The sequence below is a fragment of the Pyxicephalus adspersus genome, chromosome 11 (genome assembly GCF_032062135.1).
Source record: "Pyxicephalus adspersus chromosome 11, UCB_Pads_2.0, whole genome shotgun sequence".
Taxonomy (NCBI): Eukaryota; Metazoa; Chordata; class Amphibia; order Anura; family Pyxicephalidae; genus Pyxicephalus; species Pyxicephalus adspersus.
Genome location: NC_092868.1, coordinates 55,992,611 through 56,012,820, shown reverse-complemented (window position 1 = coordinate 56,012,820; position 20,210 = coordinate 55,992,611). Strand labels below are relative to the sequence as shown.

General features: G+C 40.1%; 1 protein-coding gene across 10 annotated transcripts in view; it reads left to right on the top strand.

Moving 5' to 3' along the window:
* The window catches only part of MTOR (mechanistic target of rapamycin kinase), a 90,963-nt gene that overhangs the window by 54,921 nt on the left and 15,832 nt on the right, over nt 1–20,210 (top strand). For 7 of the 10 annotated variants that reach the window (XM_072426918.1, XM_072426917.1, XM_072426922.1 and 4 more), the window contains exons 33-46: nt 2,021–2,121; nt 3,337–3,452; nt 3,967–4,044; nt 4,278–4,385; nt 7,292–7,417; nt 10,136–10,268; nt 10,869–10,995; nt 11,424–11,541; nt 11,628–11,822; nt 12,514–12,614; nt 14,069–14,165; nt 15,709–15,807; nt 18,704–18,826; nt 19,801–19,983. In XM_072426918.1, the coding sequence (XP_072283019.1) occupies nt 2,021–2,121; nt 3,337–3,452; nt 3,967–4,044; nt 4,278–4,385; nt 7,292–7,417; nt 10,136–10,268; nt 10,869–10,995; nt 11,424–11,541; nt 11,628–11,822; nt 12,514–12,614; nt 14,069–14,165; nt 15,709–15,807; nt 18,704–18,826; nt 19,801–19,983 (1,705 nt within the window). The remainder of the gene's footprint in view (nt 1–2,020; nt 2,122–3,336; nt 3,453–3,966; nt 4,045–4,277; nt 4,386–7,291; nt 7,418–10,135; nt 10,269–10,868; nt 10,996–11,423; nt 11,542–11,627; nt 11,823–12,513; nt 12,615–14,068; nt 14,166–15,708; nt 15,808–18,703; nt 18,827–19,800; nt 19,984–20,210) is intronic. The other 3 variants (XM_072426926.1, XM_072426923.1, XM_072426921.1) reach the window with 1 other exon arrangement.

Genomic DNA, 20,210 nt, shown 5'->3' with positions numbered 1-20,210 from the left:
AGATCCCCTCCAGCCTAAACAAGTTTAGCACATTTTCAGCACAGATTCAGCAATTATGACGCGGAGAGGGGAAATGTAAGCGGGATGGCGTATAGGCGCATACTTGTCGGATAGAGTAAGCCGGAATGTTGACATAGGATCCAACGCAAACTCTTTGTTAATGGAAATGCTATGACAACATCCAGCGACGAGCTCGCATCCCAGTCCATTAAACTAGCGAGCACATTGGCAGGAGCAGCCAAGGAAAACATATTGACACGGATAAAGAATGCTATGGAATTTTTTTTTTCTTCTCTTTTATTTGTTCCCCTTTCCAGTAGGACCAGAACCTGTCGGATTATTATGGCAGATTTGGGCGATTAGTCAGAGTTGACTGTGTTACGGTGTTATGACGGGAAAATTGCTATAATAACATTTTAAGAAGGGTTGCAATATTGTTCTTGCCATAAATCCAAAGCAGGTGTCGATGTTTTGGATCCACGTCACGTAAAAAAAAAGAAAAAAGTGCCACTTCTGTGCCTAATAAGCCATTCTCTTTCTAGGACGGACAGGACTTTTTGTATTTTCAGACATATTAAAGATAAATACGTCTTGCCGACAAATTTTAAAGTTGTAAGGCGAGGCAGTAAATCAGTCACTTGTACAAAAGAGGATTTATTAACGATTTTGTTACATTATGCCTGTACAGGTTTTTAGAAAAGGAATGCTAAGCGCGCCAATTAATAGATATATGTGAGCTGTTTCCTCGGCTTAAAGCAAAGCTAAACCCACTCACAAGGCACCGCCATCTTTCTTCTTTTCCTGGAGATGATTCTTGGCCATCTTCATTGGGCAGGCTGGGATGACACAACATTCATTTCCTGGCACGCATATAGTAACAACCAAAGCTTAGGTGTGCATGCGCGGTTCAGGTTTTATTTTGACTGGTATCCAGAGAGGTAGGTGGGATTTTTGCATAATGACCTGCCCTGATCATGGATTTCTAAAATTTCTAAATAAATAAATACATTTTTCAGCAAGTCTTTTTTTTTTTATTAAGGATGCATACACACTTTTCGTTAAAAAGGATCATTCACGATCTTTGAAGGAGTCCTGTAAATACCGCACCATTCTGCTCTATGGAGAAGGTAGGGGGGAGAACGACGGAGCGGCACCCCCCTGCTATCTCTTCTCTTTACTTGTATTACAATTTTTCGTCGTTTATGGATCCACTAGAACAGAGCACTGTACACATGTCAGATTCTTGTCCGATATCAGCCCTCTAGTGATAATCAGATCAGAATTATCTCACGTGTGTACACGTTAGTTGTTACAGGGCATAGCCAGTAGGGGCACTCCACTGTTCCTTGTTGCAGCTTCTTGCCCTCCTCTGTGCTGCAATCCACCCAGGCACCTCACCCTCTTGTTTCTAATCAGTTATTTGTGGTAAATGGTTTACATTTATTTAATTTAATCTTTAACTGAACTTTCAAGTAGTTTTCATAAGCGAAAAAAAAAAGTTCTAGTCCAGCCTTTCTTAAAGATTTTACCATGGGGGAACCCCTAAATAATTTTCAGGTAATCCCCTTCTATAATTACTATATCCACAGCTCACAGTATATTAGTGTGGTGTTCAGTGGGAAGGATTCCTTACATTGCTGGCCAGTGGGAAGAATGTCACCCTTACAGATAGCTAAAAAAAAATCATTGGTGTCACCTAAACTGATCTGAGAGTCACAAACTGCTCATTGCTCAAGGAATCCTCAGCAACATCCAGGAGAACCCTGGTTGAGAAACACTGCTATAGGACACTTAAAGCAAAGAATGCTCCACCAACTAGCAGCCAATCAGAAATCACCTTTTGTTACAGTACCCTCTCTAAGCCATTCAAATATCAATTTTGATTGGTTGTTAGTTGTTGCACACCACGTTTCTCATGACATTAAAGGCCATATATTCTGTGTGCCAATTATGCGTGTGTTTAAGTTATGCAAATCCATGCCATAGTCACGCCACATCTTTACCTATGTCACTATCACAGGGGGCAGCTCCATCAACAGTGCTGCGAGAACTGGACCAATGTCAACGAGGATGCCCGCGCCAAGATGGCGAGGATGGCAGCAGCCGCAGCTTGGGGATTAGGTAAGACGTCTGGTTTATGTAACATAGTAACACCGCATGTCATGTCTCCTTTCATCGTAAACGAACAGCTGTGTGACTGGTCCAGTGTAACCAAACAGACTTCCAGACCTAATGGGATTACATAACCATCACTTCTATAGTCCCATCTGCAGAACGTATACACACAAGCCAGAATACAAACCCTTTCCTGATTACTTGTCTAGATTGTGGTTATTTCTTTCTGCAAAGTTTAGTTAATCACTAATTAGAAAGTAATGGGTTACACCCGTCACATTTTCCAAGTTTGTTGACTTTTAAAAAGGTGCCACTTTATCCCAAGCTTTCAAAGGACCAGCAACCCTTCGTTCACATTTGTCATCTAGAATGTTTACTGAACCGCATATGTTGTAATTATTTAAAGAGCTGGATGGAATTAAGTCAGATTAAAGCTCCTTGAGGCTACTGCGTTCCTAACGCTATTCTCTAGTGAATACTGAAAGCTTTCTGAATCCTCATAGCGCTGCACTCTTTGTCAGTGGATCCTGTAAATGTGTAAGGGACTTGTTAACAGCTGCCTGATTGTGTGTTTAACCCCTCCATAAAGGTTAATAAAGACTGGATACCCAGACCAAATTCAGAAGCCTCAATTAACAATAATGCTGACTAATTTGCCTAACAAAATAATTTTACATTTTTTAAAAGGACCTTGAGGTTTTTTATTTGGCAGATTTCTATAATTAACCTTCTGATGTTTTCTTTTTAATTATTAACTGACAAATTGCAAAAAAAAAGTGGATTTATTATATATTTATTTGTGTATTTTATGTAATTTGTTTAATTTTATTTTTTATATTTTTATTTTATATGGGCAGGTTCAGACCTGCTTCGGGATCGGCAAATGCACGGAACTGGCACCTTGCTTGTCAATAGCACTGCAGCGCTGGTTCTTAAAGAACCAGTATCTGATCATTTGGCAGCAGTGAGCGGTACTAGTATTGCTCACTTCCACCTCCATTCATTCCCAATGGGGCTACTGCTGGAAGAAGGTACATGTAGTGTCTCACAGGAGACCACTGTTCCCTTACACAAGGAAATGATAGCCTCACTACAACTTAATGCCCAGTGTGCCTTTTTTAACATACTTTAATCCTTTACCAGCTGAGACTGGTAGGTTTGTTTGGATCAATAGAGGTGGTTGGATCTGTGCTGTAATTGGTGCTTTGCTTTGTCTTTCAGAGCAATGGGACAGTATGGAGGAGTACACATGCCTAATCCCCCGAGATACCCATGATGGAGCTTTTTACAGAGCTGTGCTGGCTTTGCACCAGGATCTCTACTCTCTCGCCCAACAGGTAAGAACCCCTGGAAAAATCAATAGCCGAGTAAATGTGTCAGAATTTTTTTTGCTGCTGAGTTGTCAGTTATTTCAGAAGTGTTATTTCACTTATGTAGTAGGTTGTGTCTGCTGTGCTGATTCTTATATCTTTTGGAGACTCCACTGACAAGACTTTCCATCTCTTTTGTAGCCTTTTCCCTAAAATAACATTAATAATTCATTAGGAATGGTCTGGGTTCCTCTTAATGGACACAGCAGGTGTACAGACCCAAATGTTTGCCAATAGAGATCCTGAGAGATAGGAGATGTAATTGGATGATTTACTGTTTAACATAACCTAAATTGAGGATTTAGCTTCCATGACCAGACATATAAAGAGGACCTGTACTGAGAGATTATGTGGGCTGCCACTTCTGGTCTGGTTCTGAAAAATAAAGTTTACCCATTAAATGTTCTGATACTTCTCTGATATTTATATATTTTTTTAGTTATGAAGATTTTGTTATATTGACCTCTCCCTTATTTTGCAGTGCATTGACAAGGCCAGAGACATGCTGGATGCAGAACTGACAGCCATGGCTGGGGAGAGCTACAGCCGAGCATACGGGGTAAATATTTCATGTGTTACCTTTATAAGAAATTGTCTAACACCAAGAACTATTGTGAATATGTTTGAAAGATAAACTATCAGTGTTCCTTGCAGCCATCCAGTCAAATGCACCATTTGTTTTTTTACTCTGTAGAAATGGAACCTGGTTCTAGAATTCTTAATTCTGGCAGCCAGTTATGTAGATAGCTCTCATGAAAAGAAAATCAATGCCTTTTCCTGTTTTCTGTTCAGGCCATGGTCACATGTCAGATGCTGTCCGAGCTGGAGGAAGTCATTCAGTATAAGCTGGTGCCAGAACGAAGAGAGATTATACGTCAGACCTGGTGGGATCGGCTACAGGTGAGTAGTGTGGCTGACCAATGTTATTTAATAACAAAGATTATCTAAATATCAGTTTTCCCAGCACTCTAGCAGCACAAGGTGTTCCCTGGCTATCTGGTCCTGTCTTAGAAACATGAAACATGTAATTTATGGATTGAGATCAAAATTTAATACCTTTTTGCTATTTACCTATTTAGAGGTAAGGTCAAAATTTTATTCTTTATGGTATATTTTCTAGTACAGGCAGATATATACCATACAGAACCTATTAATATCAGGATATTGATTACAGTCCCCACAATCCACAAGTATAACATTACAAAAAGGCATAAAAACGGAGTCCCAAACCCCCCAAACATTTTGGCTATGTTTTATGTAGGGCACCAAATAAATGAATATTGTTCTCCAAGTGGTTAGAATTTCCATGATAACTTACCTGATCACTGTTTTCCTCTTCAGCAGTAGGGTTTAGGTCAGAGTTCTGTCCAGCTCACCTGCAATCCTCTACACCAGACTGGTCACATTATGTACAAATTACACAGTTGAAAGAACCCATTTGGAAACACATGAACTCATTTAGAGGAGTGGTAACATAGTTCTAACCATTTAGTGTAGGCTTCTACATACTTTTGTCCATTTAGGGTAGAGGCACCAGATATGAAAACAAAACATGTTTTTTATCTACTTGCCTGCCTATACCATTGTCACTTTGACATAGTACAAGTTCACTTTACAAGCCAGCGTTTTCAAAGCCTCTCTGTTAGGGCCGAACACTTTTAGAGATGAAGCAACTGACTTTTTTCAACTTTCTAAGAGGTTCCTACACTGCAGGCTTTGATCACCTTTTTGGTCCTCACCCTAAACAGCACATATTATTTCATTCATATATTCTCGGAGGAAAAAACATTTTGGGCACCTTACAGTCTGGCAGCAGACTGACGGATGGGTTTTTATGGCAGGATGGAAACCAGTTAGGAAACTCATATTTTAGAGCTTTATGCCGAAGGTACAGGGTGTGAAGGAAAGAAGGATCAAAGCTTCTATTAATACCGCTGTTTACAAGTCTTTCACTCCGCAGGACATTCTTTGGGCATTTTATTTAGTCAGAGTCCCAGTCACATTTCTGTTGCGCATTGTAGCGTCTGTTACAGTCTTTATTAGGTTAGTAGTAGGTGGGGGGAGCAGGTATTTCTCACTTCCAGTAGCCAGATAGTCGGGACGCGTGCTGGCATCCTGGCCGCACAGGCAGACTGTGCACAAGGTAATGCTCATCCTATGTGCAGACGGTTTGTGCTGGAAGGGAATAGCGTTAACGGCCAGTGGCTGTCTTTCTGGCCAAGTGTCCTGCAAACATTGACATCTGGGAAATGCACAAACTGAACCCAGCCAGGGGAAACGCAGGTAAGTGCCAGTGCCTTCTGGCCATGTCTGTCTGGAAGGCGCGTTATTCATATTATCACGCATCTGAAAAGGTCTACAGTATCGGCGTCATTCACACCTTTTGAAGCCCATTTAGCTCCAACGTTCTTAATCTTTCCTTTGCATTTGCCTATTCTAAATATATAAAAGGTTGAGCTGCCTAAAAACACTAATGAAAACATTTTATTTTTATGTTTCTTTTACAGTTTTGGATTTTTTTTAAATGATTAATCTTTCAATTTTGCAGTTTTCTCCATAGTGATTTTTACTAAAAATAAAAACCCACCAGCCTCTTAGGAAAAACTAATAATAGCAGTCATGCTGTCAGTGACTCTAATCTAAAGTCTATGGTAAAGCTATGTTGGCCAAGTAATCTGCAGAATTCCAAACTTGGTGTGTTGAATTTTTTTTTTTTTTTTTTTTTTTTTTTTTTTACGTTTCAGCCCCACGGTCCATATGTGCATGCTACTTCACTATTCTGTACCTGCAGAGCTGTAGTGACATAAGCCTAGCAAGTGGAACCAGGTGCCCATAATGCCTCTAGATTTGTTTTTGTTTTTTTTTTTGTACAATTTGTATAATTTTAATTAAAAGCTCAAAATAGGCAAATGGCTGTCAAGTAAACAGGACACAGCTAAAAAAAGGTACTGTGTATTAAGTGTTGAACAGACTCTTGTGAACATCTGTACCTTTGCTGTACTTACATGACTGCATAGCATATAGAAGGTGACAACACTTATGTATGCAGTTTTGCACATGTCATGATACTTCCACCCATGTATTAGTTTGATCTGCAAGTAAACCTTACTAGTCACCCACACATTACTGCCCACATGAAGGTTGCTATGCCTATAAGGGAACCAAAGAGCCTCCACTGCTTAGAATACAGGACAGGTAGAGTGACAGCCCTATATAATGAGGTGTGAAATGTTTACAGGTCTCCAGCCTCTAAACTTGTGCCTATCCATTGCAGGGTAATGCTTTTCCTTTTATCTCTGCAGTATATCAACCTTTCCTTTGATGCCTTACCTTTCTGCTCATTCACATTAGACCAGCTACTTCCAAGTATAGAAAGAGCAAGTAGCTTGTTTTATTAGAGAGCATTGAACCAATGATTAGTTATCAGCAGTACTATAACTATAGTCCATTACCTTGTATAGGCTCCAACTTGATCAACTCCGCTGGCAGCTGAATAGAACAATGACTGGTGGTAGAAGAAAGGTAACTGTGATGCTAGGGACGGGGGTTTAAAGAGAATAGCCTCTGCTGTTTATCAGTCCAATACCAGTACCTCTTCTGTGCTTTTGTTCAAGGGGTAATAGCGCTTTTTATTAAACATGTGATTCTGATATATAAAAGTAGTTTTTTGTATGGTATTACTCTATACTTTTTTGTTTATTCAGCAGTTCCTCAATTTACCCCCTATTCCCTCAATTTACCCCCTAGAATTGAAAATGGCATGTCTATCATTTACTCCTATGATAATTCTGTTGTATTTGCTACAGGGCTGTCAGCGAATCGTGGAAGACTGGCAGAAGATCCTGATGGTCCAGTCCCTAGTGGTCAGCCCCCACGAGGACATGAGGACATGGCTGAAGTACGCCAGCCTGTGCAGCAAGAGCGGACGTCTGGTAAGAACTCCTTCAGACAATCTGCCGAGTATCATCCGTTTGTTTTTACATCTGTCAGTCAGCACTGCCTGCTATTACGTTACATTGCTATGTTAGAAAGTAAGCAAACTTCAACTTTCAATACTCCCTAAGTGCATTAAATGGTACAGGGACTGGCACTGTCAATCAACACAGTTTGTGTCAGTAATGCATGTCACTGCAGAGATTTAACATCTTAAGGTGCACTTGTAATGTTGAAGAATTGTGCACAGAAAACAATCATCTTTTTTTAAGAAAAACAGACATGAGAGTATGTTTGCTGCCATTTCTGATTTCCTTGTAAAAAAATGTTGGTTTTCTGGATTCAGTATTTTTTTCTGAGTCACAGACTAGCATGCAGACATTAAAGTCAAAACTTTTAGAAAAACACCCAACCGAGTCATGTTACAGTAAAGCTACATACACACTTCCAATTATTATCGTTGGAAGACGAACGTTCATGCACGATATATATGAACGATCGTATAGCACCGATCCTGCACATAGAGTTAACGACACAATCGTTCGTAGATATTGTACACACAATAGATACGATCGTTTGAGCGATAGAGGAACTATGTGCACGACAGGAAAGTGACGGACGTTCGTTCATCACGCATGCTCTGAACATGGACGATCAACGAACGACCGTACACACGAACGATGGTCAACGATCGTCGTCCAATCCGATCCGCCGGTCCGGTCGTTCGTTTCCAGCGACTTTCCTCGTTCGTCGGCGTCGTTGGTTACTTTTTTACGAACGTTTTTTTGCCCAATCGATCGTTCGTCGTTCGATTGGAACGATAAAAATTGGAAGTGTGTACGCACCTTAAGTAGTATGGTTATCAATGGCAGCCAGCTTATCATGTAAGCTTTCAATCAAATTGGTGATATTGATCATGTAAGTCCCAGCTGCTTTGTTTATGGCAGCTGTTTGGAGGTCAGATTGTGGTGCCTGCATCTGAATGTTTATTCAGAGAGTTTTGAACTGGTCAGGAAAGGGTTAAAGGCCTTTTATTTTACATTTTAAAGCAATAATTGTTCTCCAGTAGGAGATTTCTCCTCACTTACTACAAATTGCAAAAACATTTCGATGAACAAGAAAAGTAAAACCAGGAAAGGCAAACTGTAGGCAGAATAAACTGCTACTATCAACACAGGTACCTATTGTAAAAGCCCCACACACATGCTAGATGGTTGTCACCCAAAACAAAGGGTAAGATCTAAAGGAAGAAAAACATTGACAAAAAAAGTTGCTTTAGAAAATTGTAAAGACAAAAAAAAGCATGCATTATCTGTAGCGACCAGTTGGGCTTGTCAAAGTATGTCTGAACTTGCCTGAAAAAAAAAAGGAATCAAAATCCTTAATAATGCCACAAACGAGCCAAATCATCTTTCTAATTATTATAAAGCATGCAATCATCTTAGCATTTAGACTATTTGGACTGTTTCCCCCAGCCCGTGTTTGAAATTCCTATACATTTCAATGAGACAGAGCTCACCAGAAAAAAAAAATTATGAGCTGTGAGGAAAACTCCCCCTGCAGTGTTTAAAAAGCATTATAGCGCCCATAATTTACAATCAAAAACCCCAAATGCTTGAATTTGCCTATAAATGCTCCAAATTAAACGAATGGAGCATTTGTTTACATTTAGGGCATTTTCTCCTATTCTACTTCTTTGCTGCCCAATACTTTTGGTTAAAAATAGCCTTTTATAAAAGCTTGAAAAATCATACAGAAGCAATATTTGCATTTATACTATCTGCATGGAGTTTGTAGGTTCTCCTAATGTATGTGTGGGTTTCCACCAGATTCACCGGTTTCCTCCCACATCCCAAAAACATGCAGCTAGGTTAATTGGCTTCCCCCTAGAAATTGACCTTAGATTGTATTTATGACATATGACTGTGATTGAGACATTAGATTGTGAGCTACTTAAACAGACAGCTAGTGACATGACTATGGGCTTTACACAGTGCTGCATACTATGTCAGAGCTAAATAAATACTGTGTAATAATATTGATAAATTATAAATGTTTAAATTTTAAAGTTGAATTGGTGCTAGAAGAATCAATGACCAGGCTAGTCATTTTTGCAGAAAGGGACAGGCAAGATTATTTTAAAATCTTTCAATTTACCTTTTCTTGACTCAGAAGGGAGTTTTATATTTATTTAAAAGCTGAAACATGTTAATGATGTGCACAAAGTTGTCAGCATTTTGAGGCATGAGCTCAGGTGACGTGTGCCATCCCATTGGGAGGATTCGCAGCAGACACACTTACATCATTAATTATCATATAGATGCCCAGGGTGTGTCCTGCAGGGGAAAGCTGTTTAAGTCTCTATAAAACTTTAATGTAACTGTTATTACATACAGTGAGACATTAGTCACAAACTTTCAAGATTTCAAGAAAATGTTGGCCCATATGAATGAAAATCCTTGTATGAACCTAAAGCTGGGTATAGGAAAAATACTGTTAATGGACAGTTGATGTGTTGTAAGCTCTTTTCAGAGTTAACTAGAAAAGTTTACTTGCTTAATTTTTTTTTTTTTTTTTATACCCACACTTCAGGTCCACTCTAAATAGTGTATATTAAATATATATTAAAGGCTGGGCCAATGTCACTACTTTAAAAAGTAGTTACATTTCTGTTGCAAAGTTCTTACAGGTAACATTGTCCTTCTGTCTTGTTCCAGGCTCTGTCACATAAGACTCTAGTGATGCTGCTCGGCGTGGACCCAGCTCTGGAGAGTGACCAACCCTTACCCACTGCTCACCCGCAGGTCACCTATTCTTACATGAAGTACATGTGGAAGAGTACGCGAAAGGTACTGACCGTACATCCGTGTTGTATACCAGGTGCTCAGCCTTGCCTAGACATTGGCAGGATCACACAAGCTGCAAGTGGTTCTAGACTTCCAATAAAAAAAAATCCTGTTTTCTGTAGCTGTCTGGGAGCCGTGATGTCACACTGCCAACACATAGAATGAACAAAACAGAGGCAGTAAATGCCATCAAGATTGTTGTCTGTACATTTAGTTTAGTTTGGGATTTTTCTCTTCTTTCCTAGGCAAAAGCAAGTATGTAATCCTTGCAATGCCAAGAAAGCCTCAGAGCAAGAGTAGCTTTGAAATGTCCACACACTGCAGTTTAATACTGAACTTCCCCAATCAGCTCTAAACTAAGAAAGCTTTGCTGCAGATGCATTTTAAAGAAGGCTTTGGTCCCCCCACTGAGCCAGCCTGTACCACAATTTTGTATGAATATTAGCAAAAGTGGGTCAGTGGCTTCTGTTTTCCAGTCTGCACTGTATAGTTTTGTTTATGCTTTTGCGCTTTCTCTTAGCTCATGCCTTAGCGAGTAATCTTACCCTTTACCTTCTTTGTCCATTTGAATTTTTTTCCCCCTTTTTTTTTTTCCTCCAACATGCCCCACGTGCAACGCAGATTGAGGCCTTCCAACACATGCAGAAGTTCGTGAGCAACGTGCAACTCCAGGCCCAGCACGTCGCCGATGACCCTCAGCACAAACAGGAGCTACAGAAACTCATGGCCCGGTCAGTGACAAACAGTCATATTAGATGCCGCCTATTCATTCTGACGTGGACCTCTGCGTAGTTCATGCTTATGTATCCACCACACAATTGCTAGTTATTTTTTTTAATTGCATTTTTTTTTATGTCAGTCATCCTTTTTATGTTACATTTACATCATTTCAACTGTGAAATGTTTTAAATTCTAAATAAGTAAGCCCCACACTGCAATGGTAAAGTCCAGATACAGTTTATTATGTTAAATCAGATGGAATGAATTCATTTCACTTTTAACTTCAGCCTAAATTGGCTTTTAGAGTAACCTGCTTAGAGAAGAGAAAAATAGAATATTTAAAACAAGGCTGCTAATATTGATTTATTAGGTTTGTATGACCTGAGTGTATTTTTATCTATTGCTATCTCACTCTCTTACTATATACATCATTTTATAGGTGTTACCTGAAACTGGGTGAATGGCAGCTTAACCTACAGGGCATTAACGAATGCACAATCCCCAACGTTCTGGAGTATTACAATGCTGCTACAGAGCATGACTCCACGTGGTACAAGGTGAGCGAGCATATCTGGCACATCTATAGTGGAATTTCCTAAATGCTGTTCTGCCATGGGTGTTGACTTTTTTTCCTTTTCCACAGGCTTGGCACGCTTGGGCAGTCATGAACTTTGAGGCCGTGCTACACTTTAAGCACCAACACCAGCCTCGTGATGATAAAAAGGTTCGCCACCCAAGCAATGCTAGCGCCAACACCGAGGGCAGTGAGAGTGAGAGCGAAGCAGAAAGCACTGAGAACAGCCCAGTTCCCTCACCAGTTCAAAAGAAACCATCTGAGGTAATTATGTGGACAAAATAGAGGTTATCCAGGCACTAGACCTCTGAACTCAAAATTACCACTCTAATGACCAGGGACACAAGGCTGTATGTCTACAAGTGTCAAGAAAGAGAATTTGTTGTCTACAACCACCAAAATTCCTGATGTCTTTATTCCAAGCTACAAAATTAAAGTTCAAAATTGACTGACTACTATGGGCCAACAAGTTTTTAACTTTTTTCTGAACCCTAAATTTAACTAAACTTTCTGAACCCAGGGCAAACTGCTAAATACACATATAAAATATATATATATGGGAGTTAAATTTCTTTCCATCCAGCTTGAGATATACAAGTCAGGCAGATAACACCACAAAATTATAAGAATTACAGTTTTGTCCTCTTCCCTCTGGCTTCTGAATGGACAGTGAAGGAACAGCGGACTGATAAGGGTATCCCCAATCACTATTATTAGCATGTTTCTTGTCAACACATTTGCACATTTGACTGGCTTGCAGTCCTGCCTCTTCCTCCCCTGTCTTATTTTTGCTAAAAAAATAATGATTTATTATTGAATACAGGGCTATATTTAATTGTTCCTTTTGTTACCTGAAGTTTTCTGCATTAACTAAGTAGCTGTTGTGACATTCTCTATGTGGTAAGGTTGTTCTGCGATATGGTTTTCTGATCCAGTGCCTTGGTTCTATACACAGGACATGTCTCACACTCTGCTGCAGTATACGGTCCCTGCCGTCCAAGGATTCTTCCGCTCCATTTCTCTGTCTCGGGGGAACAACCTGCAGGACACACTTAGGTAAGGTTATTTCTTCTGCTGGAGGGACTGAGATGCTGTAGAGGCTGAGCCTTTGGCTCCTCTGTCTGCTCGTTCCATGCACAATTTCCTCTTGGGCACTAAATTGTTTTCCCTGGGAGATCAGAGTGGGGAATAAGGACACAGCCATTTCCTGGATAAGACAGAGGATATGAGACATTCTGGGAGCCAACTGCTCAATCCCAGAGCCAGACTGAGCTTTTGGTTGGATAAATCAAACTGAACGCTCAAGCAGGGTTAGTGAAGGCCACTGCAGTGCCACATATTTAGGACTGTGTTGAAATTTGAAGGGGAATATATTGTGTGTATGTGTGTGTATGTGTATATATATATATATATATATATATATATATATATATATATATATATATATATATTTTCATACACACACACATAGAAAGAGGGGGGTGGAATTCCCCCATGCAGTTCCAACACATAAATGTTAGTCATTAGAGGATCAATGGAATGACTGGTAGGAGGACCACTCTGCAGTGAATTTCAGATCTGTATTCCACATTTCTGTAAAAGTAGAGTGTTGCTTAAACATGGAACGTCAATTAAAGCAATCCTGTCATTACCATGACATTGCAGCCAGCAGATCCAGTACAAATGACAAGGACTGTGTTCTCCAATGACAGTGTCATTACTGGCAGTATGAACCTCAGCTCCCAGCAGGGGTTGAGCTGACACCTGGGAAGTGTCTTATATCTGCAATGTTTCTAACACTTTAAGGCAGTGAAGAATGGACTTGCCACCCGCTGGAAGGTAAGTATTTATGTTCTTTGACTTGTGTATGCTGGTTACATTTTGTCATCCTAATAATAGCATCACTTTAAAGCCCAGTTGAAGTCTCAGAAACAGATATTCCATCAAATAGTACCGACCTCCATTTTCATAATCCTTTATTCTCAGGCACCCAAAAAAATGATGCCAAAATAAAGCCCTGGGGTAGAAAGATTTTTTTTTTTATGATGGAACACTAGCCAGAACATTGGTATTCTTATTCAAATTGGGTTGCACCACAACACACCTGACTAGCACTTTACAATGTCTGTTTTAGCATGCCGCCATGCACACATGTGAACCATTTGTGCTTTGCCCTTACACAAATGCTGCTGGTCTGTTTGAAGTTGTGCTTTGGTAGCATATTTAAAGTAAATAGGCTGTCTTACTTCATTATTATTTAGTCAGCAACAAAGCAGACATATCTAAATAGGCCCTGTAAAGATTTCAAAAATTATCCAGAAAGCCAGTTCAAAGAGTGCTTATTCCTTTATTGTTCAGAGATGTTTGCTTCTCTTGCTGTGCTGGTAATAATTGGTTCATGTATAGTAAACTGGCAGAGAGATCACTCTGGGAGATGCAGCTCCCTCTCCTGGTGGGTGGAAAGTTGCGATTGTAAATATCAGTTGTCCTAATAAAATCTGTCTTTTCAGAGTTCTCACTCTTTGGTTTGACTACGGCCACTGGCCAGACGTGAACGAAGCTCTAGTGGAAGGCATCAAAACCATTCAGATTGACACCTGGCTACAGGTAATAATGGTTTACAGCGATAATAAATAATGATGAAGGTCTCACTGGAGTTTTGCATCCCCATATATCATCTATTTCATTTTTGTCCTGGGATATTTTAGGTATAAATTCTTTTTTGATTACAGCACAGCGCTTTTTATAACAGGCGGGAACAGAATGTGTTTTCCATGAAGAAACTCAAAACCTAAATTATTCTTCTTTCTCTGAGTACTGCTGGAAAATTTCAAGTACAATTTGCTGAAATGTGCAGCTATTACAAGAGACTTGTCACTTCGTAGCACGCTTTGCTGGGATAGGTAGATAAATGCTTTTTAGTCACAAAGTAAATTTTTCAAATGCACAAATCAATCCAACCACAAAAGACCAACACTGCCCAGACCCTTCTCCATTCAAATTGTCTCCACATTGCTCAAACGTATTCCAGAAGCCCATACTGATCAGCCAAACATTAAAGAACCACCTACCTAATATTGGGCAGATCCCCCTTGTGTCGACAAAACAGTTCTGACCCAGTAAGACGTGGAAGCACACACACAGCCATCCATATGATTGAAAAGAAAACATAGCTCATCATACCAGGCAACCTTCTGTTAATAGTCAGCGGCTGTTATCGAAGACAAGTGTCTCCTGGAACTTTTCTTCCATGGCCAGCAATACATCTTTTTGTGCTACGGTTGTTCTGGGATTGGATTAAACAGACTGGCCTTCTCCTCATTCCCCTTCCTCTTACTCTAATCAGTAAGCTTTGGCCACCAATGAGGCTATGGCTGGATTGGTCATCCCTTGTTGGACCACTTTTTGTAGGTACTAACCATGGCATACCGGCAACACCCAACAAGACATTTTGAAGATCCTTTTGACCCAGTTGTCCAGCCATCGCAATTCCGCCCCCTTGTTATTACACTTGGCCATTTGCCTGCTTCAACAAATCACCATTAACAGCTGATTGTTCACTTGCTGCATGATATATCCCACCCCTTGCAGGAGCCAGTGTAACCAAATCATCAATGTTATTACTGTCACCTTTCAGCCGTCTAAGGTTTTGGCTGACCATGTGTATGTAAAATTAGTGTTTGTGGGGGAAGGTGGTGGGCACCTGGAGTTTTTAGCCAGGCAAAGCATATATTTTTAAACTAGTTAGGGAAGAGAAGATTCATTTCTGTGTTCGAGCTAGATAAACCACTCTTGCTAAAGCTAAATTGTTTTTCCCTCAATAAATACAATATGGCCCATTATACATATTAAAATAACTGAATCCCTTATCTTATTTGAAATTCATACAGCTGCTTAGGTTATAAGTGTGTTTTGCAGGGGACAATAGAATAGCAGACATATTATCAGTCTGTATACAGTTAAGTTTCCACTTTGTAAGTTTAAGCGCTTATTCTAATAATAATGTTAAAGTCTATAAAGTCCACACTTTCTTTTAAAAACCGTTGCGTTTTTAAGTAATCATCATTACCAGCATCTCTTTGTTATGTATACAGTTTTACCTCTTTTAAGCTCAAACCAAATCATATGTTTATTTGTTTTATCTATACAGGTTATTCCACAGCTTATTGCTAGAATTGACACTCCTAGACCTCTAGTTGGTCGGTTAATCCATCAATTGCTGACAGACATTGGAAGATATCATCCACAGGTAATTATTGGTGATTTATAGTGCTCATTGGCCCATCCAAGACTTTATTGCAGGGTTTCTTAAAGGACACCCCTTTTATGTCATATATATACTCTGCATCTACCCAGCAGAGATTGTGCCAAAGAGCCTAAACCAGTGTTTCCCAGCCAGGATTCCTCCAGAGGTTGCTAGGGGTATCCCTTGAGCAATGGGAAATTGGTGAGTTTCAGGTCACTTTAAGTGACACCAATGTTCTTATTGGCTTTCTGTAGGGGTGACTTTCTTCCGAATGACCACCACACTAATAAATTTTGAATTCTGAATCTAGTAATTATAACGGGGTTTCTGGAGGCCTGAATGTTATTTAATTTGATTCCCCTGTTGATTGGTAAAAAGGTTGAGAAACACTGGTGTAAACATTTCCTGCTCTACGCATGTTATGTTGATTGCATTGTATCAGTGCACTTGCAACAACAAAACGTTTGTGCTATTAGTGCGGATTAAAAGAAAAGGATTATGGAGAGTACTTTGTTCTGCTCTACCCAAAAATAAGGTGTTGTATTAATTTTCTTTTTTCAGCTATTTTTTTTTTTTGATCTTTTATGGTCATTGCTCACTTACTGTACTGTATTCATGGACTCGTCCATTGTCACCCTGAGATAGGAAGTGCAAAACCAGATCGCTCACAAGGTCCCAGAGGGCCCAGCTACAGCCTTCATGCTCCCGAAGTAAATCAGATAAACAGCACAGTTGGTTAGAGCTGTGGTTAGAGGTGGTGTGCATCTCTGGCTGTCTCTGGCCGGTGTGCCCCCCAGTGGTGTCAAGAAAAGGACCCCTCTGGAGGGGGCCACCGTCCAGAGCGGCAAACCATGTCTCCTGTATGGATCACATGCAGGAGTGGGCAGTGGGTGGGTTGTGTCTCTGGAGAGTGGGCGGCTTCTGACATCATGACATCCTATAGGGGAAGTTTCGTCCCCCTTGAGTGACACACGGCTCCCCATGCATGCGCGGTTTGGAGCCCGTAGGTTTAGTGGTCCGTAGGTCTCAAGAGGTTGGAGACCACTGGTTTAAAGTACACAGAGGTAAACTGGGATGATTGATGATACTGCAGAGTGCATTGGTTTTAATTGTCTGTTCAACAAACCAAAAAGAACCTAATATGCTAATTATTGCTGCGGGTTTACTTATAATTAAAAGAATAGGTTTTGCGGTAAATATCTATATGTGGTTCACTGTCAATTTAAGGCCAGATGAGAGCAGATTGAAATCCACTTTCCCCATTGCCGATGGCAGGGACTCAGCCATGGAATTTACAATGAAACTGGATCTTCTCCTCCCAGCACAACACATGCTGCAGGAATGAAGTGTTTGTAGCTGTAGGAATCAGCATAATGTGAGCAGCAATCAGACAGATAAGGAGCCTCGGTTTTATTTTATGAACCTTTACTGGAATTTCTATTGCCGTCTGTCAATGCTGGAACACAGAAGTAAAACAAAGCACAATGAACAATGCAGCTGAACACTCACTGCCAGTCCAGGAAGATGGATGTTGATACGATATTACATAAACTTTCAGGCAATTTGGGTATTTTAGCAATAAGTTTGGTATTTGGTCTTGTGCCTGATATTCCTTCACCTTTGGCTGGCAGAACTTTGGCTATATCTGGTCAATTAAAAGCAGGTTTAGTATAATTATATTGCCAGCAGTGGGAGTATTTCAAACACCATCTTACTTTAATAGGCTTTATCATGAGACTTGATTTTTTTTTAAATTGACTCAACATGAACTGGAGACGATTTGTTACGTAGCATTTCCCATTAATTAAGGTACATGCAGAATTAAACAGCCTTTGTCTTCTACTGCTATAATGAATAAACACCACATAGAAAAAAAAAGGAAATGCATATATATATCTCAGAGGTGCCACCATTCACTCAACGAAAAGCGAATAACAGGACATATTCATGTTATGATATAAAATCTAGGAGAAAGAGAAGTTTTGTTGTTCCACTTTTAGTTGAAGTTTATTGGCCTACAGGTAAACCTTAAAGTTGATCTCCTGGTTTCCCCTGACTCTAACTGATCACAGGCATTAAAAATGAAAAATTACGTTTGTGTATCATATACAAAAGGTGGAGTCCTTCTTTATGTATTCACATCACTGCCTGTGTGACGTGAGCATTTTCCTATGGACTGTCCAGTTCTCAGATGACTACGACTCTGATGTAGTGACATCAAGGTGAGTAGTAAACTGGCTGGCATCACATCTGTAGGGTTGTTTTAGAGGTTACCCCACACCTGTAAAGGAGCTGCCAAGGGACCCGGATGTCAAATTTTAGTGAGTATATCTTGCTTCAGAAGGTGAGAAAAAAACCCCTGCAGGCTGGAGAAGGATTATTAGTTTCCTTGGAGATGGGCTGTAAAGAATGTTAAAAGTGCCCTTTTTTCAAGTGTAGAGGAGTAATAACATACTCCTTGCACTTCTAAGCTAGGCACTATCCGATTGGTTAGTATGGATTAGAAAGGATTGTACAAATGTTTTAACTGGTTTCCCTCAAATTTGTAATCCAGCTCTCTTAGATAAAAGACAAAACCATCAGTTGTTAAAATGTAGCTTGTTGAATTTCAGAAACATCTGCTTCTGCCTTGCAGTGTGAGTAATTGTTGTTTTGTTCTCATTATTGGTCTGGGTTGACCTTCTGTTTTACGTTTGTGTTTATGTACGGGACTAGTTAGCCGTCCCCACGGATGCTCATTATAATCATGAATAAGAATTCTTTCCTATGAACGCGGTCTGTTGTTATAGGATCAGGACTGCACGCGTGACCTTTGCCCCATACGGCGGAATCAGCGAACATGTGTGCAGATTGTCTGTGTTCTTTAACTTTTATTTTCTGTGTTTCTTTATTCCCCTAGGCTCTCATCTATCCGCTTACCGTGGCCTCCAAGTCGACAACCACCGCACGCCACAATGCGGCCAATAAGATCCTGAAGAACATGTGTGAACACAGCAATACACTGGTACAACAAGCCATGATGGTACGTCCCAGTGCTAAATGACTTTCCTGAAAAGTTTGCTTTTCTTTTTAATCTAATCTTTTTTCCTTTTTACTGAACATGACATCACGTCATATGTAACTTGTATAGATAATTCCTTGACTGCTTATTTTCAACTTTGAATTGTGCTTGGTTTAAAAAACTTTTACTAAATCCATCCCTATCACAAAACAGAACCGTTTGGTATGCAGCAGCCACAAACCCGTGTGCTTGGCTAGATTAAGTCTGCTGCTTTCATTTCCACACTGCCTTTTTGTTTTCATCTCAATGATCCATATTGCACGTTTTAATCTTAATCTGTGGGCTGGAAGTGTGGGATCCCCATCCCACAGTACAGTGCTCTCTGCTTTTGGACCCACAATACATGGAGGTGTTGTGTCAGGTCCAAAGGCAGTTTTTAATGTTTTGTGTGCCAAAGTTTGAAGGTTTCTGGGTGATCAGGACAAGATTTGGCAACTTGTAGCTTGTGTTGGCTGGATTACTTTATTATGCCAATCAATCCTAGGACAATGTCCTATACCACCCAAAAGCCATTGCGTGCCCTCTAGTCAGCTTTGAAATGCCTTACCAGCTTAGATTTCAAGTCATGCTTTTGTATGTCCCCCCTTTCCAGGGCTACCTCTTGTACCTACCTTTTGCTCTGGCCCTGACAGGTACATGTGAAAAATGGTCTATTTGGACAGAAATAGAGCAGCAACCTTTGCCTATTTGTTTGGTACAAATACATGTGTCAAGAAACTAAATGTGCACAAGCTTGCTCCAAAACCCAAGTAGTGAAGCAGGAGTTAAAATAACAGCTTTTCAATCACAATTTAGAAATAGAACTTTCTTCTACTTTTTAAATAAAATGTTAACCAAAGGGTGAATAAACAATAACTTGGGGTGCAGCTGAAGTGCATGAATAAGAACTGTTTAATGTGCCAAATAACATTCTTGTTGCTCCCTTCTTACTCCAGGTAAGTGAGGAGCTCATCCGTGTGGCCATTCTCTGGCATGAGATGTGGCACGAAGGCCTGGAGGAAGCATCTCGCTTGTACTTTGGTGAGAGGAATGTAAAGGGGATGTTTGCTGTTCTGGACCCCCTTCATGCCATGATGGAAAGGGGACCTCAGACACTAAAGGAGACCTCTTTCAATCAGGTGCGCTCGCTTCACATTGTCTGTATGGCATTAAAAATAATCCAATTAACATTTCTCAAGGCAGAATAATTCAGATTTTTACATAGCTGTACACTGTTGTCTGTTCTATCTGTCCCTGAAAATATAAGTTTGTTTCTGGCAGTAAGATTACTAGTTCTAAAGGCACTGCTTTCCTGCTTTGATTGGGTCAGTAACTCACAGTATTATAGCCAGAGACAGCCTGGTAT